This window comes from Nycticebus coucang, chromosome 5, assembly GCF_027406575.1.
Source record: "Nycticebus coucang isolate mNycCou1 chromosome 5, mNycCou1.pri, whole genome shotgun sequence".
Taxonomy (NCBI): Eukaryota; Metazoa; Chordata; class Mammalia; order Primates; family Lorisidae; genus Nycticebus; species Nycticebus coucang.
This window is the reverse complement of record NC_069784.1, coordinates 89,231,493-89,254,016: the sequence shown is the minus strand read 5'-3', so window position 1 is coordinate 89,254,016 and position 22,524 is coordinate 89,231,493. Positions and strand designations below refer to the sequence as shown.

Here is a 22,524-nt window from a genome sequence, read left to right as displayed (position 1 = left end):
ATCGATGGGCATTTGGGCTTTTTCCATGACTTAGCAATTATCAATTGGGCTGCAATAAACATTCTGGTACAAATATCTTTGTTATGATGTGATTTTTGGTCTTCTGGGTATATACCTAGTAGAGGAATTATAGGATTGAATGGCAGATCTATTTTTAGATCTCTAAGTGTTCTCCAAACATCTTCCCAAAAGGAATGTATTAATTTGCATTCCCACCAGCAGTGTAGAAGTGTTCCCTTTTCTCCACATCCACACCAACATCTCTGGTCTTGGGATTTTGTGATATGGGCTAATCTTACTGGAGTTAGATGATATCTCAAAGTAGTTTTGATTTGCATTTCACTGATGATTAAGGATGATGAGCATTTTTTCATGTCTGTAGGCCGCAAGCCTGTCTTCTTCAGAGAAGTTTCTCTTCAAGTCCCTTGCCCAGCCTGCAATGGGATCACTTGTTCTTTTCTTGCTTATACGTTTGAGTTCTCTGTGGATTATTGTTATTAAACCCTAGTCGGAGACATAACCTGCAAATATCTTCTCCCATTCTGAGGGCTGTCTGCTTGCTTTATGTCCTGTGTTCTTGGCTGTGCAGAAGCTTTTTGGTTTGATCAGGTCCCAGTAGTGTATTTTTGAAGCTGCTTCAATTGCTCGGGGCGTCCTCCTCATAATATACTCGCCCAGACTTATTTCTTCAAGGGTTTTCCCTGCACTCTCTTCTAGTATTTTTATAGGTTCATGTCTGAAGTTTAAATCTTTAATCCAGTGAGAGTCTATCTTAGTTAATGGTGAAAGGTGTGGGTCCAGTTTCAGTCTTCTACAGGTTGCCAGCCAGTTCACCCAGCACCATTTGTTAAATAGGGAATCTTTTCCACACTGAATGTTTTTAATTGGTTTGTCAAAGATCAAATAACGGTAAGTAGCTGGGTTCATCTCTTGGTTCTCTATTCTGTTCCATACATCTATCTGTCTGTTTTTGTGCCAATACCATGCTGTTTTGATCACTATTGATTTATAGTATAGTCTGAGGTCTGGTAGCATGATTCCTCCTGCTTTGTTTTTATTTCTGAGTAATGTCTTGGCTATTCGAGGTTTTTTCTGGTTCCATATAAAACGAAGTATTATTTTTTCACGATCTTTAAAGTATGACAGTGGAGCTTTAATAGGGATTGCATTAAAATTGTTTATTGCTTTGGGTAGTATTAACATTTTAACAATGTTGATTCTTCCCAGCCATGAGCATGGTGTGTTTTTCCATTTCTTAACATTTTCAGCAATTTCTTTTCTTAGAGTTTCATAGTTCTCTTTATAGATATCTTTCACGTCCTTTGTTAGATAAACTCCCAAATATTTCATCTTCTTTGGCACTACTGTGAATGGAATAGAGTTGTTAACTGTTTTTTCAGCTTGACTATTGTTGGTATATATAAAGGCTACCGATTTATGAGTGTTGATTTTGTAACCTGAGACACTGCTGTATTCCTTTATCACTTCTAAGAGTTTTGTAGTACAATCTCTGGTGTTTTCCAGATATACAATCATATCATCTGCGAAGAGCGAAAGTGTGATCTCTTCTGAACCTATATGTATACCCTTGATCACCTTTTCTTCCCTCATTGCGGTGGCTAAAACTTCCATTACAATGTTAAAGAGCAATGGAGACAATGGGCAGCCTTGTCTGGTTCCTGATCTGAGTGGAAATGATTTCAATTTAACTCCATTCAATATGATATTGGCTGTGGGTTTGCTGTAGATGGCCTCTATTTGTTTAAGGAATGTCCTTTCTATACCAATTTTCTTAAGTGTTCTGATCATGAAAGGATGCTGGATATTATCAAAAGCCTTTTCTGCATCAATTGAGAGAATCATATAGTCTTTGTTTTTTAATTTGCTTATGTGCTGAATTATATTTATAGATTTACATATATTGAACCAGCCTTGAGACCCTGGGATAAAACTGACTTGGTCATGATGTATAATTTGTTTGATGTGTTGCTGGATTCTGTTTGTTAGGGTCTTGGTGAATATTTTTGCATCTATATTCATTAGTGATATTGGTCTATAATTTTCTTTTCTTGTTGGGTCTTTTCCTGGTTTGGGGATCAGGGTGATGTTTGCTTCATAGAGCATGTTGGGTAGTATTCCTTCTTTTTCTATATTTTGGAACAGGTTGAGAGATATAGGTACTAGTTCCTCTTTAAAGGTTTGGTAGAATTCTGACGTGAAGCTATCCTGTCCTGGGCACTTCTTTTTAGGGAGATTTTGTATGGTTGATGCTATTTCAGAACTTGATATAGGCCTGTTCCACATTTCCACTTGATTCTAGCTAAGTCTTGGAAGGCAACGTGCTTCCAAGTATTGGTCAATTTCCTTCAGATTTTCATATTTCTGAGAATAAAGTTTCTTGTAATATTCATTAAGGATTTTTTGAATTTCTGGGGAGTCTGTTGTTATTTCATCTTTGTCATTTCTGATTGATGAAATTAGAGATTTTACTCTTTTTTTCCTGGTTAGGTTAGCCAAAGGTTTATGTATTTTATTGACCTTTTGATTTATTGATCTGTTGTATAATTCTTTTATTTTCAATTTCTTTTAATTCTGGTCTGATTTGGGTTATTTCTTTTCTTCTACTTGGTTTGGGGTTGGAATGTTCTTCCTTTTCCAGTTGCTTGAGGTGTCCCATTAAGTTGTTAACTTCCTCTCTTTCCGTTCTCTTGAGGTTCGCTTGTAGTGCTATAAATTTCCCTCTTAGGACTTGCCTTTGTGGTATCCCAGAGGTTCTGATAATTCATGTCTTCATTGTCATTTTGTTCCAAGTATCCAATGTATTCAGCCCTACTATGTAACTAATTTGTGGCTTTCATATGAAAGCTATAACCCAATTATAACCTAAGAATATGGGGAAGGGGAGAGGGAGGGGAGGGGAGGGGAGGGGGGAGGATGGGCGGAGGGAGGGTGATTGGTGGGATCACACCTACGATGTATCTTACAAGGGTACATGTGAAACTTGCTAAATGTAGAATATAAATGTCTTACCACAATAACTAAGAAAATGCCAGGAAGGCTATGTTAACCAGTGTGATGAAAATATGTCAAATGGTATATAAAACCAGTGTATGGTGTCCCATGATTGCATTAATGTACACAGCTATGATTTAATAATAAATAAATAAAAATCCAATTTGAAGTACACCAGTGGCATAAAGCTCCTCTGGTTCCTTTTGATTAAGAATTGATTTGTGTAGTGATTTATCTAAAGAAATGGACTTCTAGTACAGTAGAGAAGATAAATAATCCAATATATTGAAGGCTAATGGATTTTTAATTAATCTCAAAGTCTAATTAAAACCCTAGTCAAAAAAGCAAAGAGACTATATCTCTAATTTTTGCAGACACTAGCATCTTTCTTCCTCACAATTTTTGAACTCTCTTTTATTACACATGTGAGGCAGAAACCAACTGTGTAAGTCCCTGTGAGATTAAGCATGTGTGTTCAGTAAACCAGCAGATTCATCAGATGTTGAAGAGGAAGAAGAAATTGAGTATAAAGACTTTTTGCTCCTATTTTACTTGCAACTCTCTTTTTTTTTTTTGGTAGAGACAGAGTTTTACTTTATCCCTCTCGGTAGTGTGCCGTGACATTACAGCTCACAGCAGCCTCCAACTCCTGGGCTTAGGCGATTCTCTTGCCTCAGCCTCCTGAGTAGCTGAGACTACAGGCACCCACCACCACGACCGGCTATTTTTTGTTGCAGTTTGGCCAGGACCAGGTCGAACCCACCACCCTCGGTGTACTGGGCTGGCGCCCTACCCACTGAGCCATAGGCACCACCCTACTTGCAACTCTAAATGGTATCTGGATCAGGTGCATAATCCTTCCCTTAAAATTTTAACAATTTTTTATCTATTGAAAACTTGGAAAAACCAAAATCTTGAACATGGTTATCATTTTGGTTCCACGATAGCTAAAGTTCTGAAACTAAAACAGCAAATTTCATGCATAAAGAATTCTGAGAATGGATAGCTCAGTGGAGTCCCCTGTTGCTTTGTGCCATCAACATAAAAATATGACAGGAACTGAATGCAGATAGTAAGTTCTCTACGTGTTATTCATTCTTCCTCTTCTAGCTGGAACTTGTTTCTCTCTTATACTCCCCAACTTAGTTAGCAAAAGCAGGCCCAGGTGCTTCGTCAACTTTCTTTTCTTCTTCCCCAACATTCACATTGACATTAAACTCTGCCAATTCGGAGTAGGAGAGGGTCTGCTCCCTTTCATGCCCTCCTACTGCATTAACTCATAGCCACAGCGTCTCTCCCTGACGTGGCGTCCTAACTACTCTCATCACCAGCACCAGCTCTTTCCTCTCATTCATCTCCCATGAAGCCATGGAGATGTCTTTCAAAAACACAACCCTATCAAGGCATCCCTATTTCCAAAACCTTTCAGAAATTTCTACTTCAGCCACACAGAACACATTGTCACCTAAACATGCTCTGTACTTGCGCATCCTGGGCCTGAACTTGTTCCCTTATCCTTGACCTAAGATTTCTTAGAGGATAACTTGAAGGCCTAGGTGAAATGTCACCACCTCCAGTAAGCCTTCTTTGACTTTCTCATGAAGTGCTAACAGCTGCCTTTCTTGGATCTTTGTCCCATAGCAGTTGTGGGCCTTCTGCATACCTCAGTCAGAGCCTGTCACATTCTATATTACTCTTTGTTCACCTCTCTTGTTTCCTTCACAAGTCTGTGAGTTACTGGAGCCAGGTCTTTGTCATTTTAATAACAGTTACAGCTCATTGTTTATCATGATCTCAGCTTAATCCATGTTTGTTAAATGAATGTATTGGTTACTGAAATAACAAGCTAACCGAACTGAAAAAAACTTTAATATTGTAACTTATGGGATACTCAGGCCATTCTTCTATTGCAGTAAGAAGTCCTGTCTTATGCTAGAAACTTAGGCTCTGACCCAACCCTGAGTAACTAGAAAACAGTGCTGCCAAAGCTAGGTACTTTTAGCTAGGCCCTTGCTTCTAGAGTATAGTCTAGACCAGTAGCGTTAATGATATCTGGGAGCTTATTAGATGCAGACCCTCAGTCCCACCCCAGACATCCTGAATCAGAATCTGCATATTCACCAGAATTCCAGGGAATATGTAGACATCTTGACATTTAAGAATTTTGATCTAGACACAGGGCAATTCTCAAACTTTATGGTCTCACGATCACTCTTTACACTCTTAAAAATTATTGAAGATACCTAAGAGCTTTTGTTTATGTGGATTTTATCTACCAATATTTACTGCATTTGAAATTTAAATTGAAAAAATTTTATGATGCTTATTAATGCATATGAAAACAGCAATAACAAGCCCATTGTATGTTAAGATAAATAATATGCTTTTACAAAACATTAACATATTTTACAAATTGAAAATATGTTTAATGTCTGGCTTGCTTAATAGATGCAGCTGGGTTCTCCTGTTTCCATATCCATCAGTGCTGACATATAATGTGTGTAGCCTCTAGAAAACTTCACCTTACACAATGAAGAATGAGAAAGTGAGAATGCAAAAGATAAATACAATTTCAGTATTATTTTGAAAATAGCTTTGGCCACCCAGGGCATACTTAGAGATGCATGGATCTAGCCTGGCAAAAGGTATGCTGACAGACACTCCAAGGCTAACCTGGTCCTGTGGAGGCTTCTTCCTACATTATATGCTGTGACCCAATAGGTGAGGGACATCATTTCTCACATGGAGGAGACCCAGCTGGTGTTCGAATGTCATTGCTAATACTTACAGTTGATCATCCAAATGTAGCTTTCTTAATCTCTGGCTAAAGATTCATAATGCTTATTCCAATTTTAAGTGTGATCAGTTTTATTAAAAAATAAACTTTTCTTCCCAATAACATGCTTATTTATTATTGTCATTTTTGTTTTCTGTTCTTCAAATGGCAGAGCACTGTAGATAAAGGGACATTTTGCAATCTCAGAGTAAAAGATGTTCAGAGCTAGAAGCAACCAGACAGGCCATCTGGTCTAAATCTTCATTCTATAGATAAGGACATAGGAGAGGCCCAGGAAGGTCAGGTGACTCATCCAGAGTCGACCAGCTAGAAAATGGGAGAGCTAGGGCCCTTTCCTCCTTACCTCCAGGGCTCTCTCTGCCTGTTTCCCAGAATGTGCACTGATGCCTTTAGGGAAGTTCATAACAAACCCTTTAAAAGAAGGCAGATAAGGAAAGTTAATATTTGCGCTCTGAGGATTTGGAGGTTGTGAGAAATTCGGTACTTTTCCTTTGAGGATAACTGCTCTCTATGCCAGCCATAGCGGACTTAATGCACTGACAAGGAATGCAAGGCTTCTATTAAGCCAGAAGGGGACAGAATTGACAATTTGTTTATTTTTGCAGTTTAGTAGTCACTTCAGGCAAAAAGAATGGCTTAACATCTTACAATGGGCCTATTTTTTCTGCATAGATGTGATTCACCTGTCCAATAAGGACTCAGACAAATTTGACTCCAGTCTACAAGCAGGCCTGCCAGACTCCTGGCTGAGGTCAGGGTAGGTGGGTAGGGCTCATTGGTTTTTCCCTGGGAAGAGATTGCCACCAATTTTGAGCTAGAATGTTAATTTCCTTTATGTGCTCTAGATTCGACACTGATTCGTTAATTCATCCTTTCCTCTTTTCCTTCATTTTTTTCCCCAACGAATATTTTCTGAAGGCTGACTTAGCACAAGACACAGTATTAAGAATTGCGGGAAAACATTTAGCATCTTGTTGTCTACATACAAAATTAATTTCTCTGTTTTTCATTCATCTGTCAAGCAGTCTGAACTAGCCCATAAATCTTATTCTGCTAATGTAATTCTAACCAGAAACCAAATATTGTCCTTACCTAATGGCTGATCAAATGCCTGAAAACTATTCAACTAGGATAGCTAGATTCCCATAATTAGAAATCCTTCCTTAGGACTAATGTATTATACTTCATTTGAAGTTCAAAGTGTTAGCAAAAGAGTCTGCAACCTTCTAATGCAGCCGTTTTATGACTGCTTGGAAAAAGAGCCTTTTCTTTACAGTACTGGAGAAGCAGTATAGTTTGGAAATTAGCAGACTCACCTCTGGAGCCAGAGTGCCTGATTTTTTTTCTGCCTGCTATCTGTGTGGCACTGGCAATTTACTTGAGCTCTCCCTGTGCTTCTATCGCTTCATATGTAAAAGGGGACAAAGGGATTAGAGCCTACCTCAGACAGGGCCTCACTAATGTTTTATTCTGAGCCTCAAATATAACATAAAGACAAAAATAAAGAACTCAGAGTTCAGCCTACTGCTGTGTCATCTGGACTTCCCCAAGGTTCCTCTGCAGAGCCCTGTTTTTAAAAGTTGTTCCACGGAAGCTTTTGTGTGTCTGTTTTACTAAGGGAATCGCTCAAATAGGAGGGTGCCTCTTCAGTGGTATTCTAATTATAATGATATCATTTTTCACCCAAAACCCGACTCACCCTTCATATGCATACACTCCAGTGAATATGAAGATGAAAATATTATAGAGCTAATGGCTTTGCCTTGTGCAGTCTGGGCCAATTCCATAGAAGGCTATCTCTGTGTTGGCAGCACTGCCCTTCACAGAAATGAGTCGTCAGCCCCGCAGCTGTTGAGTGCCTACTCCCTCCCTGTTAATGGCAATACAGTGCTGCACATGTTGGGGACAGGGTGCTGAGGCTGGGAACAGATAACAAACTACAATGTGGGTCAGGGAAAGAAGGAGGGATTCCAGAAGGGACAATCAGGGAGGACTTTCCAGAGATTTTAAAGGTTGGTGCAGATCTTGAATGTTGGAAAGGTATTCCAGGCAGAAGGATCTGTTTTATGTGGGTTTTTTTTCTATTATCCTTACTGCAAGTGGAAAAATACTACACATAAACCTGCCTACTATTTCTTCTGTGTCACTATCCCAGATACCAACCCATTAGCAGGACGTTCATCTACCTTTATCCCATTTATGCTACAGCCTGACATACTTTGCCCTTCCAAGTCGTAAATCCTCATTGTTCCCTTTGTCATGGGTAAGCACGGAGGGACTAGCAGTTGATTGTTTTTTCATTTCATATTTATTCCAAGGCAGGAAGCTGATGGATGATTCTGGAACATCCAGGATTTGATCATCCTGAATTGAAATGGGTAAAATCTCCTCTGCATACAAACTCTAAAGAGTCCCCAGGCTGTTGGTGACACAAAGACATCTGGCAGGAATCCATCCACCACTTGTTTGTTCTTTCAAGCACTAGCCAACATGTCTTGTGCTGACCAGCATTGGCCCACACCTTTGGAGCTGTCAGACCTGACACCCCTTTGCTTGGTTTCTAGATTTGTTGTCTTTAAAATTTCTCTTGCATGGGTGGCACAAGTGGCTCAAAGGAGTAGGGCACTGGCCCCATACACCGGAGGTGGTGGGTTCAAACCCCGCCCCGGCCAAAAACTGCAAAAAAAAAGATTTTCTCTTGCATCTGGCGGCACCCGTAGCTCAGTGGGTAGAATGCCAGCCACATACACCGAGATAGGTGGGTTCGAACCTGGCCAGGGCCAGCTAAAACAATGACAGTTGCAACACAAAAATAGCTGGGCATTGTGGCAGGCACCTGTAGTCCCAACTACTTGGGAGGCTGAGGCAAGAATATTTCTTAAGTCTAAGAGTTTGAGGTTGCTGTGAGCTATGACTCCATGGTACTCTACCTCGGGCAACAGCTTGAGACTCTGTCTACAAAAAAAAAAAATTTCTCTTGCATCCTTGTCGATTTTCCTCTTTTCTCTCCTAGCACTGCCAGAGGAACACAACAGGAGAGCACTGTGAGAGATGTCTGGACGGTTATATTGGCGATTCTATCAGGGGCACCCCCCGGTTCTGCCAACCGTGCCCCTGTCCCCTGCCCCACCTGGCCAAGTAAGTCCTGAAGGCAGACGGTATTGTCTAATGTTCATTTCTTTCTTTTTTTTTCCATATCCAGAGTTCTGAGGTTTTACCACAACTCAAAACTGAATACCTTGTGTTGAGATAAGATTGGAAAACATATAGAAAAGTTCTCTCGTTTAAATGCACTGTCAAGGAAGCTTAAGCATTTGCAGTATAGGTGATAATTCTGTTCCCAAAATATCAGGGTTCATCATAAGGTCAACGAAGTCTCCCAAGTTTTATAAACAAGGCTAGTCTAACCTTTTTTCAACTATCTTTTCATCTAGAGGGAATGCAACTTGTAATGCCAACAGACTCATGATAATATAGTATTTTCAGTAGTACTGTTTCTTCTGACTCACAGAATAGATGTTTCTCTACATGCGGTGGCCAAATATGCTTTTCTTTCCTTTTCTTTTTCTTTCTTCCTTTTTTTTTTTTTTTTTGAGAAAAATTCTCACACTGTTACCCCAGGCTACAGTGCAATGGCATCATAATTCATGGCAACCTCGAACTCCTGAGCTTAAGCCATCCTCTTGCCTCAGCCTCCCAAGTAGCTGGGGACTACAGGCCTCCGCCACACTGCCCAGCCTCCCAAGTAGCTGAGGACTACAGGCCTCCGCCACACTGCCCAGCTAATTTTTCTATTTTTAGTAGAGACGGGGTCTCAATTTTCTCAGGTTGGTCTCCAACTTCTGAGGTCAAGCAAGCCACCCTTCTCGGCCTTCTAGAATGATAGAATTATAGGAATGAGCCATTGCACTAAGCCCCAAATATGCTTTTCAATCAGAATTAGAACACAGATGAAAAAAGTGCATGCTTTAGACCAATCGGCTCATAGAAGATTTACAAGAAAACAATTTTTCACTTCTGGCTATAGTTTGACCTGAGTAAGAAGTTAAAGAGAATAGATATGCGTCATAATGGAAATAATGGAATTATTTTCAGTGATACAATATGTATAAATCCCATAATAAAATTATGACTGGCTATTTTATTGACCTAAAAATGACACAGTACAGGAATAAAATGGTGTAGTGATGTCTGGTTTTCCAAATGTCAACCAGTTCTCTAATTCTCTGACACCAACTCCGTAGCATGCAGTCAATTTGGTTCTGACACTAAGCTTGTGGAGTTGGCATAGATGCCATGGGTCAGGATCATTTCCACAGAACTGCTCCCACTTCAGGTGCCAGTCAAAAATGGGGTCCTAGGCTACGTACACTTTGGCTCAGCAGACTACAAATCCTGAGGTTCGCCTCAACTCTTTCCTCAGGTGGGATAAATCATTAAAATGACTCAGAGAACTCAGAAAAGTGCTGTAGTTATGAATGTTACTTTATTATAAAAGATATAACTCAGGAACAGCAAAATGGAAGCAATGCATGGGGCAAGGTATGGAGAGAGGTGGGTGGGGGCAGGTGCAGGGACAGCGCTCTCCACGGGGGCAGCTACCTAGTATACACTCAGGGAGCCTGGAAATGGGCTTGTTATGGACAACTGAAAGCAGTCTTTTCACTCAGGAAATTCCAAGGATTATGGAGCTCTGTGCCAGGAACCAGGGACAAAGACTAAATACCGTATGTGTTTTTTATTAAACCACAAATGGAAAGAAAGTGAACCTAAGTTCATATTTCGGTTTTGACACAAAACATCTGTGTGATCTTAGCAGGTTCTTTTCTTCCTATATTTCACTTTCCATAGGATTGGGGGTCAAGAAGACTAAGTTCAGATCTTGACATCATCCCTTAATTCTTTTTTGTGTTTTTTTGGAGACAGAGTCTCACTCTCTCACCCTGGGTAGAGTGCTGTGGCATCCTCATGGCTCACAGCAACCTCAAATTCTTGGGCTTAAGAGATCCTCTTGCCTCAGCCTCCAGAGTAGCTGGGAGTACAGGAGCCACTACAGCACTCAGACAGTTTTTTTGTTTTTAATAGAGATGGGGGTCTTACTATTGCTCACACTGGTCTCAAACTCCTGAGCTCAAGCAATCCACCTGCCTCAGCCTCTCAGAGTCCTAGGATTACAGGTGTGGGCAACCATGCCCCACCCCCATCCCTTGATTCTTTTGCTAGCTCTGGATTTCAGTTTCTTTATTAGTGTAACAAATCAAACAAAGAATTAAGGATCTGCATCATAGGATTGTGAGGATGGAACCAGGAGAATATGTGTGGGTTGGTATATTGCCCATGAAAAGGTATAAGGTAGATGCTGTCTTTACTGAACACATAGCACTGTATTTTCTCTAATACTTACATAGTTCACTTATTTACACCAGGCAATGTTCTAGGTGTTTGATGTAATACTTACATAATTTGTAACTGTCATAAAGATTAAATCAAGTGATGCACCTACAAAGACTTAAAATAAGAAACCTAAGCACCTTCTCCCCACACTCACACACTTATAGAAAGAGAGAGATGTCAACCATATTTCCTATGAAATTTTTTCTTAATTGAATACCAACATAGACTAACATTTTACCTTCTGCCTTGTGATGTATTCAACTGCCTCCGACCTTGCTTTATGATTTTTTTCATGTTCAATAATATTGGTAAGGTATGAAAACTGAATAGAACTGAGAGTGAAAGTAGAAAATGCGAACACTAAATGTTCTGCTATTTTTACTCAAGTACGTCCTGTTTTTTTTTTTTTGCCTTATCTAGGTATATTCTTCAATTGTTCATTAATATTCTGCTCTCAACCATTAGACTTAACCACATTTTATGAGATGTTCAGCACATCTCTTTCTTGATGATTTAGATATTCTGTTAAATATACTTGCCTCCACCTTCCTAATAACCAGTGTTACTCGATCGCCCATATAAAGATGTTTTGTAGCATTATCTACTCTGAAAAGGTTTATAAGCTTTGAGCCTTATATAGCTTATTAGGTAGTAACAGAAGAATTAGGAAGGCAATGTCAGATGATTGTACATAGTTGTATCATTCCACCTTTTTTTTATTTATTTATTTTTCTTTTTTTGTAGAGACAGAGTCTCACTGTACCGCCCTCTGGTAGGGTGCCGTGGCATCACACGGCTCACAGCAACCTCTAACTCTTGGGCTTACACGATTCTCCTGCCTCAGCCTCCCAAGCAGCTGGGACCACAGGCGCCCGCCACAACGCCCGGCTATTTTTTTGTTGCAGTTTGGCCGGGGCTGGGTTTGAACCCACCACCCTCGGCATATGGGGCCGGCGCCCTACTCACTGAGCCACAGGTGCCACCTCGTTCCACTTTTGTATGTTTTGCCCTATGACAAGATTTGCTTATCTAAATGATATGATATTCATGTCTTATGATACAAGACTTTTAGAAGATTATTCCCTATGTTCTGAGAAGTCTTGGCTACATGCAATCGTATACTTATGGAGAACTTAACCATATTCCAGTATAAAAACTAGTGTTTCAAGCACATATTATATACCAGTCATGTACTAGTCACTGTGACATAGGGTGAATGAAACACTCAAAAAGCCTTGACTTTGGTGGAGACAAGATGGCTGACAGAAGCCAGCTTTCCACAGCAGCTCCTGTCCAGAAGGAGAGTTAAAGGACAGAAATTTAGCAAGTAACCTGGTGGATTAGAGCTGCACCAAGAGAGAAGTTTGAAGAACGCACATCAACCCCACTGAGGCGAGCTGCAAACCCAAAGATACAAACAAAGGTACAAAATCCATCACCAAGTGGATGGGAGTCCCCTCCTTCATGAGAATGACTTGGAGTGCCTCACAAACAAAAAAGCAGAGTTCAAAGGTCCTTCCACTACACTCCATGGAAGAAACCCACTAAAAACTGGACGTACCTCCCCTCCTAGCGTGCCACAGCATTCTCCTGCCAGGCATAAAACTGTATAAAACTGTATATATTCTCTACCTGCAACTCTGAGCTCCCAGCACTCCCCTCCACTCTCATTCAGAGGTCTGGAGGCCTGTCCCCCGGGAGTCCAGATTCCTGGGTGATTTCTCGAGTGATGTGGACAGGGCCTAAATGCAGGTGGTCAGTGCTGACTCTGGGGCACAGGAGTGAGGAGAGGATGGTCGGCTAAGAGGGAACCACGCCGGAGCGGCGGTGCCCTGAGGCGCAGAGCAGCAGCCATCTTGTGGCAAAAATAGGGCTCCCTCCCAGATATTCTGATCCACACCCCCTGTCTCCCTGGGCAACCAGAGGAGGCCAGGCATCTACTGAGGTGGCAACCACCTCAGAACAGATCTGGGATGGAAACACAGGCCCTGTGAGTAAAGGGTTTGCCTGAGGCGGTACCAGCCTGGGCGGAGCGCGGGGACTAGAAACGCACAGGCAGAGCCCGGAAGTTCCCCGGGCAGGGCTGACCCAGAGGACTGCTTTAATGAGCCTATGACGCACCTGACCCTCAGGGGATCATCAGCCTATAGACAAAGGAAGACAGGAGGCCAGAACTGACAGGTAACTGAATGCAAACCTGCAGGAGCAAAGACAGGGCCTGAGGCACAGGCTCTGGGAACTCAAAACAGCTTCTCTTCTCAGGGGAATTTAGCAGGGACAGAAACAAATTCCCACAAAGTTGTTCTGTTCTGTTCTGTCAGTAACATCAATCAGGAGTGGGGCTAGAACTGAGTGAACACCCCCCAGCCTCCATCAAGCACCCGAGGTTGTCAGGACTCACCTCCCCCCGCCAGATAGAGGCAGAGTGCAGTGGCCTGGCTGAGCAGAAACAGATTTCCTTGTGATTCAGGCAAGTGCAAACCCCTCGAGTATCTGTTCACTACAGGCAACTGGGTCAAAGCCCTGCAGGACTATCAGTGACTGGGTGTGACAGAGGTGAAAGGTGGGAAAGGAGGCATCAACCTTCCCAGACTGATCTATTTGCTGGGTGGGTCCTCCTGACTCCACAGAGCACTGGAGCAAGCCATATCTGAGTAGTCACCAGACCCCTGAGATCCAGATGCCAGAGACCTTTTAAACTCTCCCACATGAGACAGGTGCTGACTGACACAATTGATTTGAACCTTTTGAACTAAGCCAATCGCCTGAGGACTATTCAGGTGGTGCCCTGGGTGTGTGGTTTTAGGAAGGTTTGATTTTCCTTTTCCAATAGGGGCGGAGTGACTTAATTGCTGGTATTTCTCCACAGCTGAGATTTCAACCCAGAGTAACTGTTTCACTAGGGTTGAACAGAGACCAGCTGAAAACAAGACAGAACCACTTAGCCCCACTACACCAAACATGTCCCCAGTTTCTCAGGCCATAGCACTGTATGGGTCCTCAGCAAAGCTCCAGGGGAAAAATCAAACGGTGTAAAAAAATCATGGGGCAGAATCAGCGGAAAAACTCTGGTACCAGGAATAACCAGAATAGATCAACCCCCCCAACCCCCACCAAGGAAAGATATGGCAGATGTAACTGAAGATCCCATTCATAAGCAACCGGCCAAGATGTCAGAAATCTAATTCAGAATTTGGATTGCAAACAGGATTAATAAAATGGAGGAAAATTTAGGATTAGAAATTTGAGCAGCAATTCAAAAGTCGGAATTAGAAATTCGAGGAGAAATTCAAAAGTTGTCTCAAGAATTTAACGAATTTAGAGACAAAACCACCAAAGACTTTGATGCACTGAAGCAAGAATTTGCATCCCTCAAAGATCTGAAAAATACAGTAGAATCCCTCCATAACAGAGTGGAGCAAGCAGAAGAAATGATTTCTGACATTGAAGACAAAGCCTTTGAACGCTCCCAAACTCTCAAAGAGGAAGAGAAATGGAGAGCAAAAATGGATCATTCTCTCAGAGAGCTCTGGGATAATTCGAAGAAGGCTAATATTCACCTCATCAGAATCCCTGAAAGTGACGAAGTACCCTTGCAAGGCACAGAGGCCCTTCTCCATGAAATTATGAAAGAGAATTTTCCAGACATGCCGAGAGATTCTGAAATTCAGATAGCAGACAGATTCAGAACCCCAGCATGACTCAATCCGAATAAGACATTCCCCAGGCATATCATAATTAACTTCACTAAAGTTAATATGAAGGAGAAAATTCTGAAAGCAGCCAGACATAAGAAATCCATTACCTACAAAGGGAAGAATTTTAGAATGACTGCAGATGTCTCTGCTGAAACTTTTCAAGCCAGAAGAGGGTGGTCATCAACTTTTAATCTCCTAAAGCAAAATAACTTTCAACCCCAGATCCTGTATCCAGCTAAACTGAGTTTCATTTATGATGGAGAAATTAAATACTTTAATGACATTCATATGTGGAAGAAATTTGCCATAACTAAACCAGCTCTTCAGGATATTCTCAGACCTATCCTCCATAATGAACAGCCCAATCCTCTACCACAAAAGCAAACTGACTCAGAAACTTTTGATAAAACTCCAAATTCCACAGTGATGAAAGGATTAAAAATGTCCACTGGACTTTTGAAAAAGTCAATACCCAAAATTTTACCACACTTATCAATATTCTCCATTAATGTGAACGACTTGCACTGTCCTCTAAAGAGGCACAGGCTGGCTGACTGGATACAAAAACTCAGGCCAGATATTTGCTACATACAAGAGTCACAGCTTACCTTAAAAGACAGATATAGATGTCTTTAAGGTAAAGACAGGGTGAAAGGATGGTCATCTATATTTCAGGCAAATGGTAATCAGAAAAAAGCAGGTGTTGCAATTCTCTTTGCAGATACAATAGGCTTTAAACCAACAAAAGTAAGGAAGTATAAGAATGGTCACTTCATATTTGTTAAGGGTAATACTCAATATGATGCAATTTCAATTATTAATATCTATGCACCCAACTAGAATGCACCTCAATTTATAAGAGAAACTCTAACAGACATGATCAACTTGATTTCCTAGTCAGAGATTTCAACACTCCTTTGGCAGTGTTGGATCGATCCTCCAATAAGAAGCTGAGCAAAAAAATTTTAGATTTAAACCTAACCATCCAACATTTGGATTTAGCAGACATCTACAGAACATTTCTTCCCAACAAAACTGAATACACATACTTCTCATCAGCCCATGGAACATACTCCAAAATCGATCACGCCTTAGGTCACAAGTCTAACCTCAGTAAATTTAAAGGAATAGAAATTATTCCTTGCATCTTCTCGGACCACCATGGAATATAAGTTGAACTCAGTAACAACAGGAATCTGCATACTCATACAAAAACATAGAAGTTAAATAACCTTATGCTGAATGATAGCTGGGTCAGAGATGAGATTAAGAAGGAAATTGCCAAATTTTTGGAACAAAATGACAATGAAGACACAAATTATCAGAACCTCTGGGATACCACAAAGGCAGTCCTCAGAGGGAAATTTATGGCACTGCAAGCCTTCTTCAAGAGAATGGAAAGAGAGGATGTTAACAACTTAATGGGACATCTCAAGCAACTAGAAAAGGAAGAACATTCCAACCCCAAACCCAGTAGAAGAAAAGAAATAACCAAAATTAGAGCAGAATTAAATGAAATTGAAAACAAAAGAATTATACAACAGATCAATAAATCAAAAAGTTGGTTTTTTGAAAAGGTCAGTAAAATAGATAAACCTTTGGCTAACCTAACCGGAAAAAAACTAGTAAAATCTCTACTCTCATCAATCCGAAACGACAAAGATGAAATAACAACAGACTCCTCAGAAATTAAAAAAATCCTTAATGAATATTACAAGAAACTTTATTCTCAGAAATATGAAAATCTGAAGAAAATTGACCAATACTTGGAAACATGTCGCCTTCTAAGACTTAACGAGAATCAAGTGGAAATGTTGAACAGGCCTATATCAAGTTCTGAAATAGCATCAAACATACAAAATCTCCCTAAAAAGAAAAGCCCGGGACCAGATGGCTTCACGTCAGAATTCTACCAAACCTTTAAAGAGGAACTAGTACCTATATTACTCAACCTGTCCAAAATATAGAAAAAGAAGGAATACTATCCAACATGTTCTATGAAGCAAACATCACCCTGATCCCCAAACCAGGAAAAGACCCAACAAGAAAAGAAAATTATAGACCAATATCACTAATTAATATAAATGCAAAAATTTTCAAAAAGATCCTAACAAACAGAATCCAGCAACACATCAAAAAAATTATACGTCATGACCAAGTCAGTTTTATCCTGGGGTCTCAAGGCTGGTTCAATATATGTAAATCTATAAGTATAATTCAGCACATAAACAAATTGAAAAGCAAAGACCATATGATTCTCTCAATTCACGCAGAAAAAACTTTTGATAATATCCAGCATCCCTTCATGATCAGAACACTTAAGAAAATTGATATAGAAGGAACATTTCTTAAACTGATAGAGGCCATCTACAGCAAACCCATAGCCAATATCATATTGAATGGAGTTAAATTGAAATCATTTCCACTCAGATCAGGAAGCAGACAAGGCTGCCCATTGTTTCCACTGCTCTTTAACATTGTAATGAAGTTTTAGCCATCGCAATTAGGGAAGAAAAGGTGATCAAGGGTATCCATATAGGTTCAGAAGAGATCACACTTTCGCTCTTCGCAGATGATATGATTGTATATCTGGAAACCACCAGGGATTCTACTACAAAACTCTTAGAAGTAATCAAGGAATACAGCAGCATCTCAGGTTACAAAATCAACATTCATAAATCAGTAGCCTTTGTGTATACCAACAATAGTCAAGCTGAAAAAAGAGTTAAGGACTCTATTCCATTCACAGTAGTGCCAAAGAAGATGAAATATTTGGGAGTTTATCTAACAAAGGACATGAAAGGTCTTTATAAAGAGAACTATGAAACTCTAAGAAAAGAAATAGCTGAAAATGTTAACAAATAGAAAAACATACTATGCTCATGGCTGGGAAGAATCAACATTGTTAAAATGCCCATACTACTTAAAGCAATATACGATTTTAATGCAATCCCTATTAAAGCTCCACTGTCATACTTTAAAGATCTTGAAAAAATAATACTTCATTTTATATGGAATCAGAAAAAACCTCGAATAGCCAAGACATTACTCAGAAATAAAAACAAAGTAGGAGGAATCACGCTACCAGACCTAAGACTATACTATAAATTGATAGTGATCAAAACAGCATGGTACTGGCACAAAAACAGAGAAGTAGATGTCTGGAACAGAATAGAGAACCAAGAGATGAATCTAGCTACTTACCATTATTTGATCTTTGACAAGCCAATTAAAAACATTCAGTGGGGAAAAGATTCCCTATTTAACAAATGGAACTGGCTGGCAACGTGTAGAAGACTGAAACTGGACCCACATCTTTCACCGTTAACTACAATAGATTCTCACTGGATTAAAGACTTTTTTTTTTTTTTTTTTTTGTAGAGAGAGTTTCACTTTATTGCCCTCCATAGAGTGCCGTGGCCTCACACAGCTCACAGCAACCTCCAACTCCTGGGCTTAAGCGATTCTCTTGCTTCAGCCTCCTGAGTAGCTGGAACTACAGGCGCCCGCCACACGCCCAGCTATTTTTTGGTTGCAGTTTAGCCGGGGCCGGGTTTGAACCCGCCACCCTTGGTATATGGGGCCGGCGCCTTACCGACTAAGCCACAGGCGCCGCCCCTGGATTAAAGATTTAAACTTAAGACATGAAACTATAAAAGTACTAGAAGAGAGTACAGGGAAAACCCTTGAAGAAATCGATCTGGGCGAGTATTTCATGAGGAGGACCCCCTAGGCAATTGAAGCAGCTTCAAAAATACACTACTGGGACCTGATCAAACTAAAAAGCTTCTGCACAGCCAAGAATATAGGAAGGAAAGCAAGCAGACAGTCCTCAGAATGGGATAAGATATTTGCAGGTTATGTCTCCGACAAAGATTTAATAACCAGAATCCACAGAGAACTCAAACATATAAGCAAGAAAAGAACAAGCGATCCCATCGCAGGCTAGGCAAGGGACTTGAGGAGAAACTTCTCTGAAGAAGACAGGCACACAGCCTACAGACATATGAAAAAATGCTCGTCATCTTTAATCATCAGAGAAATGCAAATCAAAACTACTTTGAGATATCATCTAACTCCAGTAAGATTAGCCCATATCACAAAATCCTAAGACCAGAGATGTTGGCGTGGATGTGGAGAAAAGGGAACACTTCTACCCTGCTAGTGGGAATGCAAATTAATACATTCCTTTTGGAAAGATGTTTGGAGAACACTTAGAAATCTAAAAATAGATCTGCCATTCAATCCTATAATTCCTGTACTAGGCATATACCCAGAAGACCAAAAATCACATCGTAACAAAGATATTTGTACCAGAATGTTTATTGCAGCCCCATTCATAATTGCTAAGTCATGGAAAAAGCCCTAGTGCCCATCGATCCACGAATGGATTTATAAATTGTGGTATATGTACACCATGGAATATTATGCAGCCTTAAAGAAAGATGGAAACTTTACCTCTTTCATGTTTACATGGATGGAGCTGGACTATATTCTTCTTAGTAAAGTATCTCAAGAATGGAAGAAAAAGTATCCAATGTACTCAGTCCTACTATGAAACTAATTTATGGCTTTCACATGAAAGCTATAATCCAGTTATAACTTAAGAATAGGGGGAAGGAGGAAAGGGAGGGGAGGGAGGCGGGAGGTGGGCAGAGGGAGGGTCATTGGTGGGATTACACCTGCGGTGCGTCTTACAAGGATATATGTGAAACTTAGTAAATGTAGAGTGTAAATGTCTTATCACAATAACTAAGAAAATGCCAGGAAGGCTATGTTAACCAGTGTGATGAAAATGTGTCAAACGGTCTATAAAACCAGTGTATGGTGCCCCATGATCGGATTAATGTACACAGTTATGATTTAATAATAAAAAAAGTAAATGTTCTTAAAACAAAAAAAGTCTTGACTTTATGAAAACAGGTATAAAAAAAAAAAACAGCAATTTTTTAAGCACCCAGAGCAGATGATCTTTTACTTTTTGAGCCACCTTAATCCATATGTTAGTTTTTAAAGACGGACTTCTGCAGGCTTACTCTTTTCAATGAATGAAGCAGAAAGTTGTCCACTAGGTATGGGTCTCCTGTCCTGAGAAGGAAACAGTTTCCAAAGGCACCAAGGACCACCATTTCTGCCCCTGTACTTTGTACAAATGTGCATGGACCCACGGTTTAAGGGACTTAGGGAATGTGCTCTGAAGTTAGGGACATATTCACATATACGAAAAGTGAGTCTCTATAGCACAGATTTAAGGTTGAAAACCCTGCTGAAAATGAAAATGAAACCAAAAATCTGTCACCTATATGTAATATTGTGTAGGAGCAGGGAGGAATTGCGAAGGGTGTAAGAGACCTCTCAGGTTTTACAGATTTTTCTGTATCCTGGCATTAGCTCTACTTCTTGAATCCTTCGGGTGGTGGGGAGTGTGGGGAAGGACTGGCTGCAAACAGGGGAGAAGGGGATAGTCTGTGGTCATAAAACACAACAAATTTCCCTGGATCCCATAAAATACTAGCTTGCAATCTGGCCTCATTGACTTAATTAACTAACCTCAAATGCAAATCAAATATCTTATCAAAATTCCAATGCCCCATTGCCTCTTCCAGCTTTTCTTTTAAATATTCATATTGCTATTTTTTTATAAAAACAAAAGTTCCAGGACCTTTGAGAGAGGCACCCAGTTTGGAATCTGAATTACACTTCAAAAGATCCACGGAGTTGAGCCTGCAGACCCAGGATTTGATTTCCAGTTGCAATAGCCACATCAGAAAGCAAGAAAATAATGCTTAAGAGAGTTAAGCAAGCAAACAAAAAACACAGTCTATTTTTCTTCAAGTTCCCTAAGGGTTTTCTAAGAGCAAACCCTTAGAAAAGGGTGGCAGTCAGAGTGGGCTGAGAGAGACTCCGTGGTTTCATTTCCCGAGCCAAAACTCTTTCTTAAGAGTTTACCTTAAGAAAAACATAAACAGTTTATGCTGATGAAAAACTAAAATGAACCCTGGAGGGCTGGCCCTGCCTCCGAGTCTCCTCCTCCATTACCGCTGAGACCAACAGTCATGCGGTTGTTCCTGGGGACCATTGGCATGGAGCTCATGTTCTGATTATGGAGTTGGCCAGACATCCTCCATCTCTACCAGTAGCTGTGGAAATCGCTCCAATTAAGGAAAATGTCATCTGTTTGAAACAGCAAGACACCAGCCACAGGCAGAGGACTCCAGATGTCCCCCAGCAGATGTTTCATCTTTCAAGCCATGGGCGGGCTACTGGGTGGAACACCTTCAAAGAAAGATGCGTGGGGGTCTGTTCATGTTCTGGACTCTTTCCTGATAGTGATTCTGTACATAGGCTAACCAGCCAAGTAAAGGGGAAAAGATCAAAGAAATGTGATTTTGTTGGAATGTTTTCCCCAAACTGTTAGAGAAAATAAATTGTGAGTATTGCCTTTCACTGAGATGCACATATTGTTTTTTGATTGATTTGTAAATGTCTTCAAACAAAGCAAACACATTCTCCATTTGCTTTCCTCCAAAGACCATTAGGGTAAAATTGCTGATATGTACAGGAATGGAGAGCAGCGGGTCACACTCCATGGTTGTACGGTACCTAAGCTAAAACTAATTTAGAAGTCTTGAAGTCTTGAAAAATGTTACACACAAACACACCCCTACACCCTGCACAATTCATGTCTTGATGTATGAAGAATTTTCCAAACTGTGGAGAGTATAACCCCATTTCCTTTGTGTTAATAATTACAATAGTTATTGATAATGTCAAACCGATATTTTTATTACTTTCCTTTTCTGTGTTCTAATTTTTATTATGTAAAAAAAAAAAGGAAAGAAAAATAAGAAAGAGTTCATGGGCTAAAATCCTTTTATGGTGAGTCCTATGCCTTGCTGGAGTATTTGCTTTATGACTTTAATCAACTCAGCCAGTTCCTGTACCCTTATTCCCAATTTTTAAGGTACTTATGAAAGAAATTAAGGTTGTGGAGGTTAGAAAGTATAATTTTGAACTGGGTCCTGCTCTTTAAAAGTAGATGAGATCTAGTATAAGAAAAAAATAAAAAAGGAAACTTAAAAATATTCACAGAAAGTGATGAGGAATAAGATTAGATTCTCATGTAGCAAGTAAAATTTGATTATTTTATTTATGGCTTTGAAATACGTGTTTTAGACATGTATTTAAAATATGCAAGGGGTGCCAAAAAATGTACACACATTTTAAGGGGAAAAAATTGTATTAAAATTGTAATAGTTACATCACATTCGACTTCTGCAATTACCAGAAAATACAATCCACAAAATAACATTATCCACTATATATTGAATATTAAAATTGTAATATTCATCAGTGTAACCTGGCTTATTGTACCCTCAATGAATCCCCAACAATAAAAAAAAAATTGTAATATTCACATCACATTCGACTTCTGCAATTACCAGAAGATACAATATACAAAATAACATTATCCACTATATATTGAATATTACAATTTTAATACAGAATTTTCCTTTCTTAAAATGTGTATACCTTTTTTTTGGTACCCTCTGTATACCTAGGACCTGGGAATTGTCCCAACAACAGAGTGGCATTTTTTTTTAATCTGGGCCTGCTGATTTA

General features: G+C 40.0%; 1 protein-coding gene across 1 annotated transcript in view; it reads left to right on the top strand.

The window, feature by feature from the left end:
- The window catches only part of LAMA4 (laminin subunit alpha 4), a 162,193-nt gene that overhangs the window by 42,856 nt on the left and 96,813 nt on the right, over positions 1 to 22,524 (top strand). Inside the window, exon 3 of the mRNA XM_053591244.1 lies at positions 8,823 to 8,947. Within this exon, the coding sequence (XP_053447219.1) occupies positions 8,823 to 8,947 (125 nt within the window). The remainder of the gene's footprint in view (positions 1 to 8,822; positions 8,948 to 22,524) is intronic.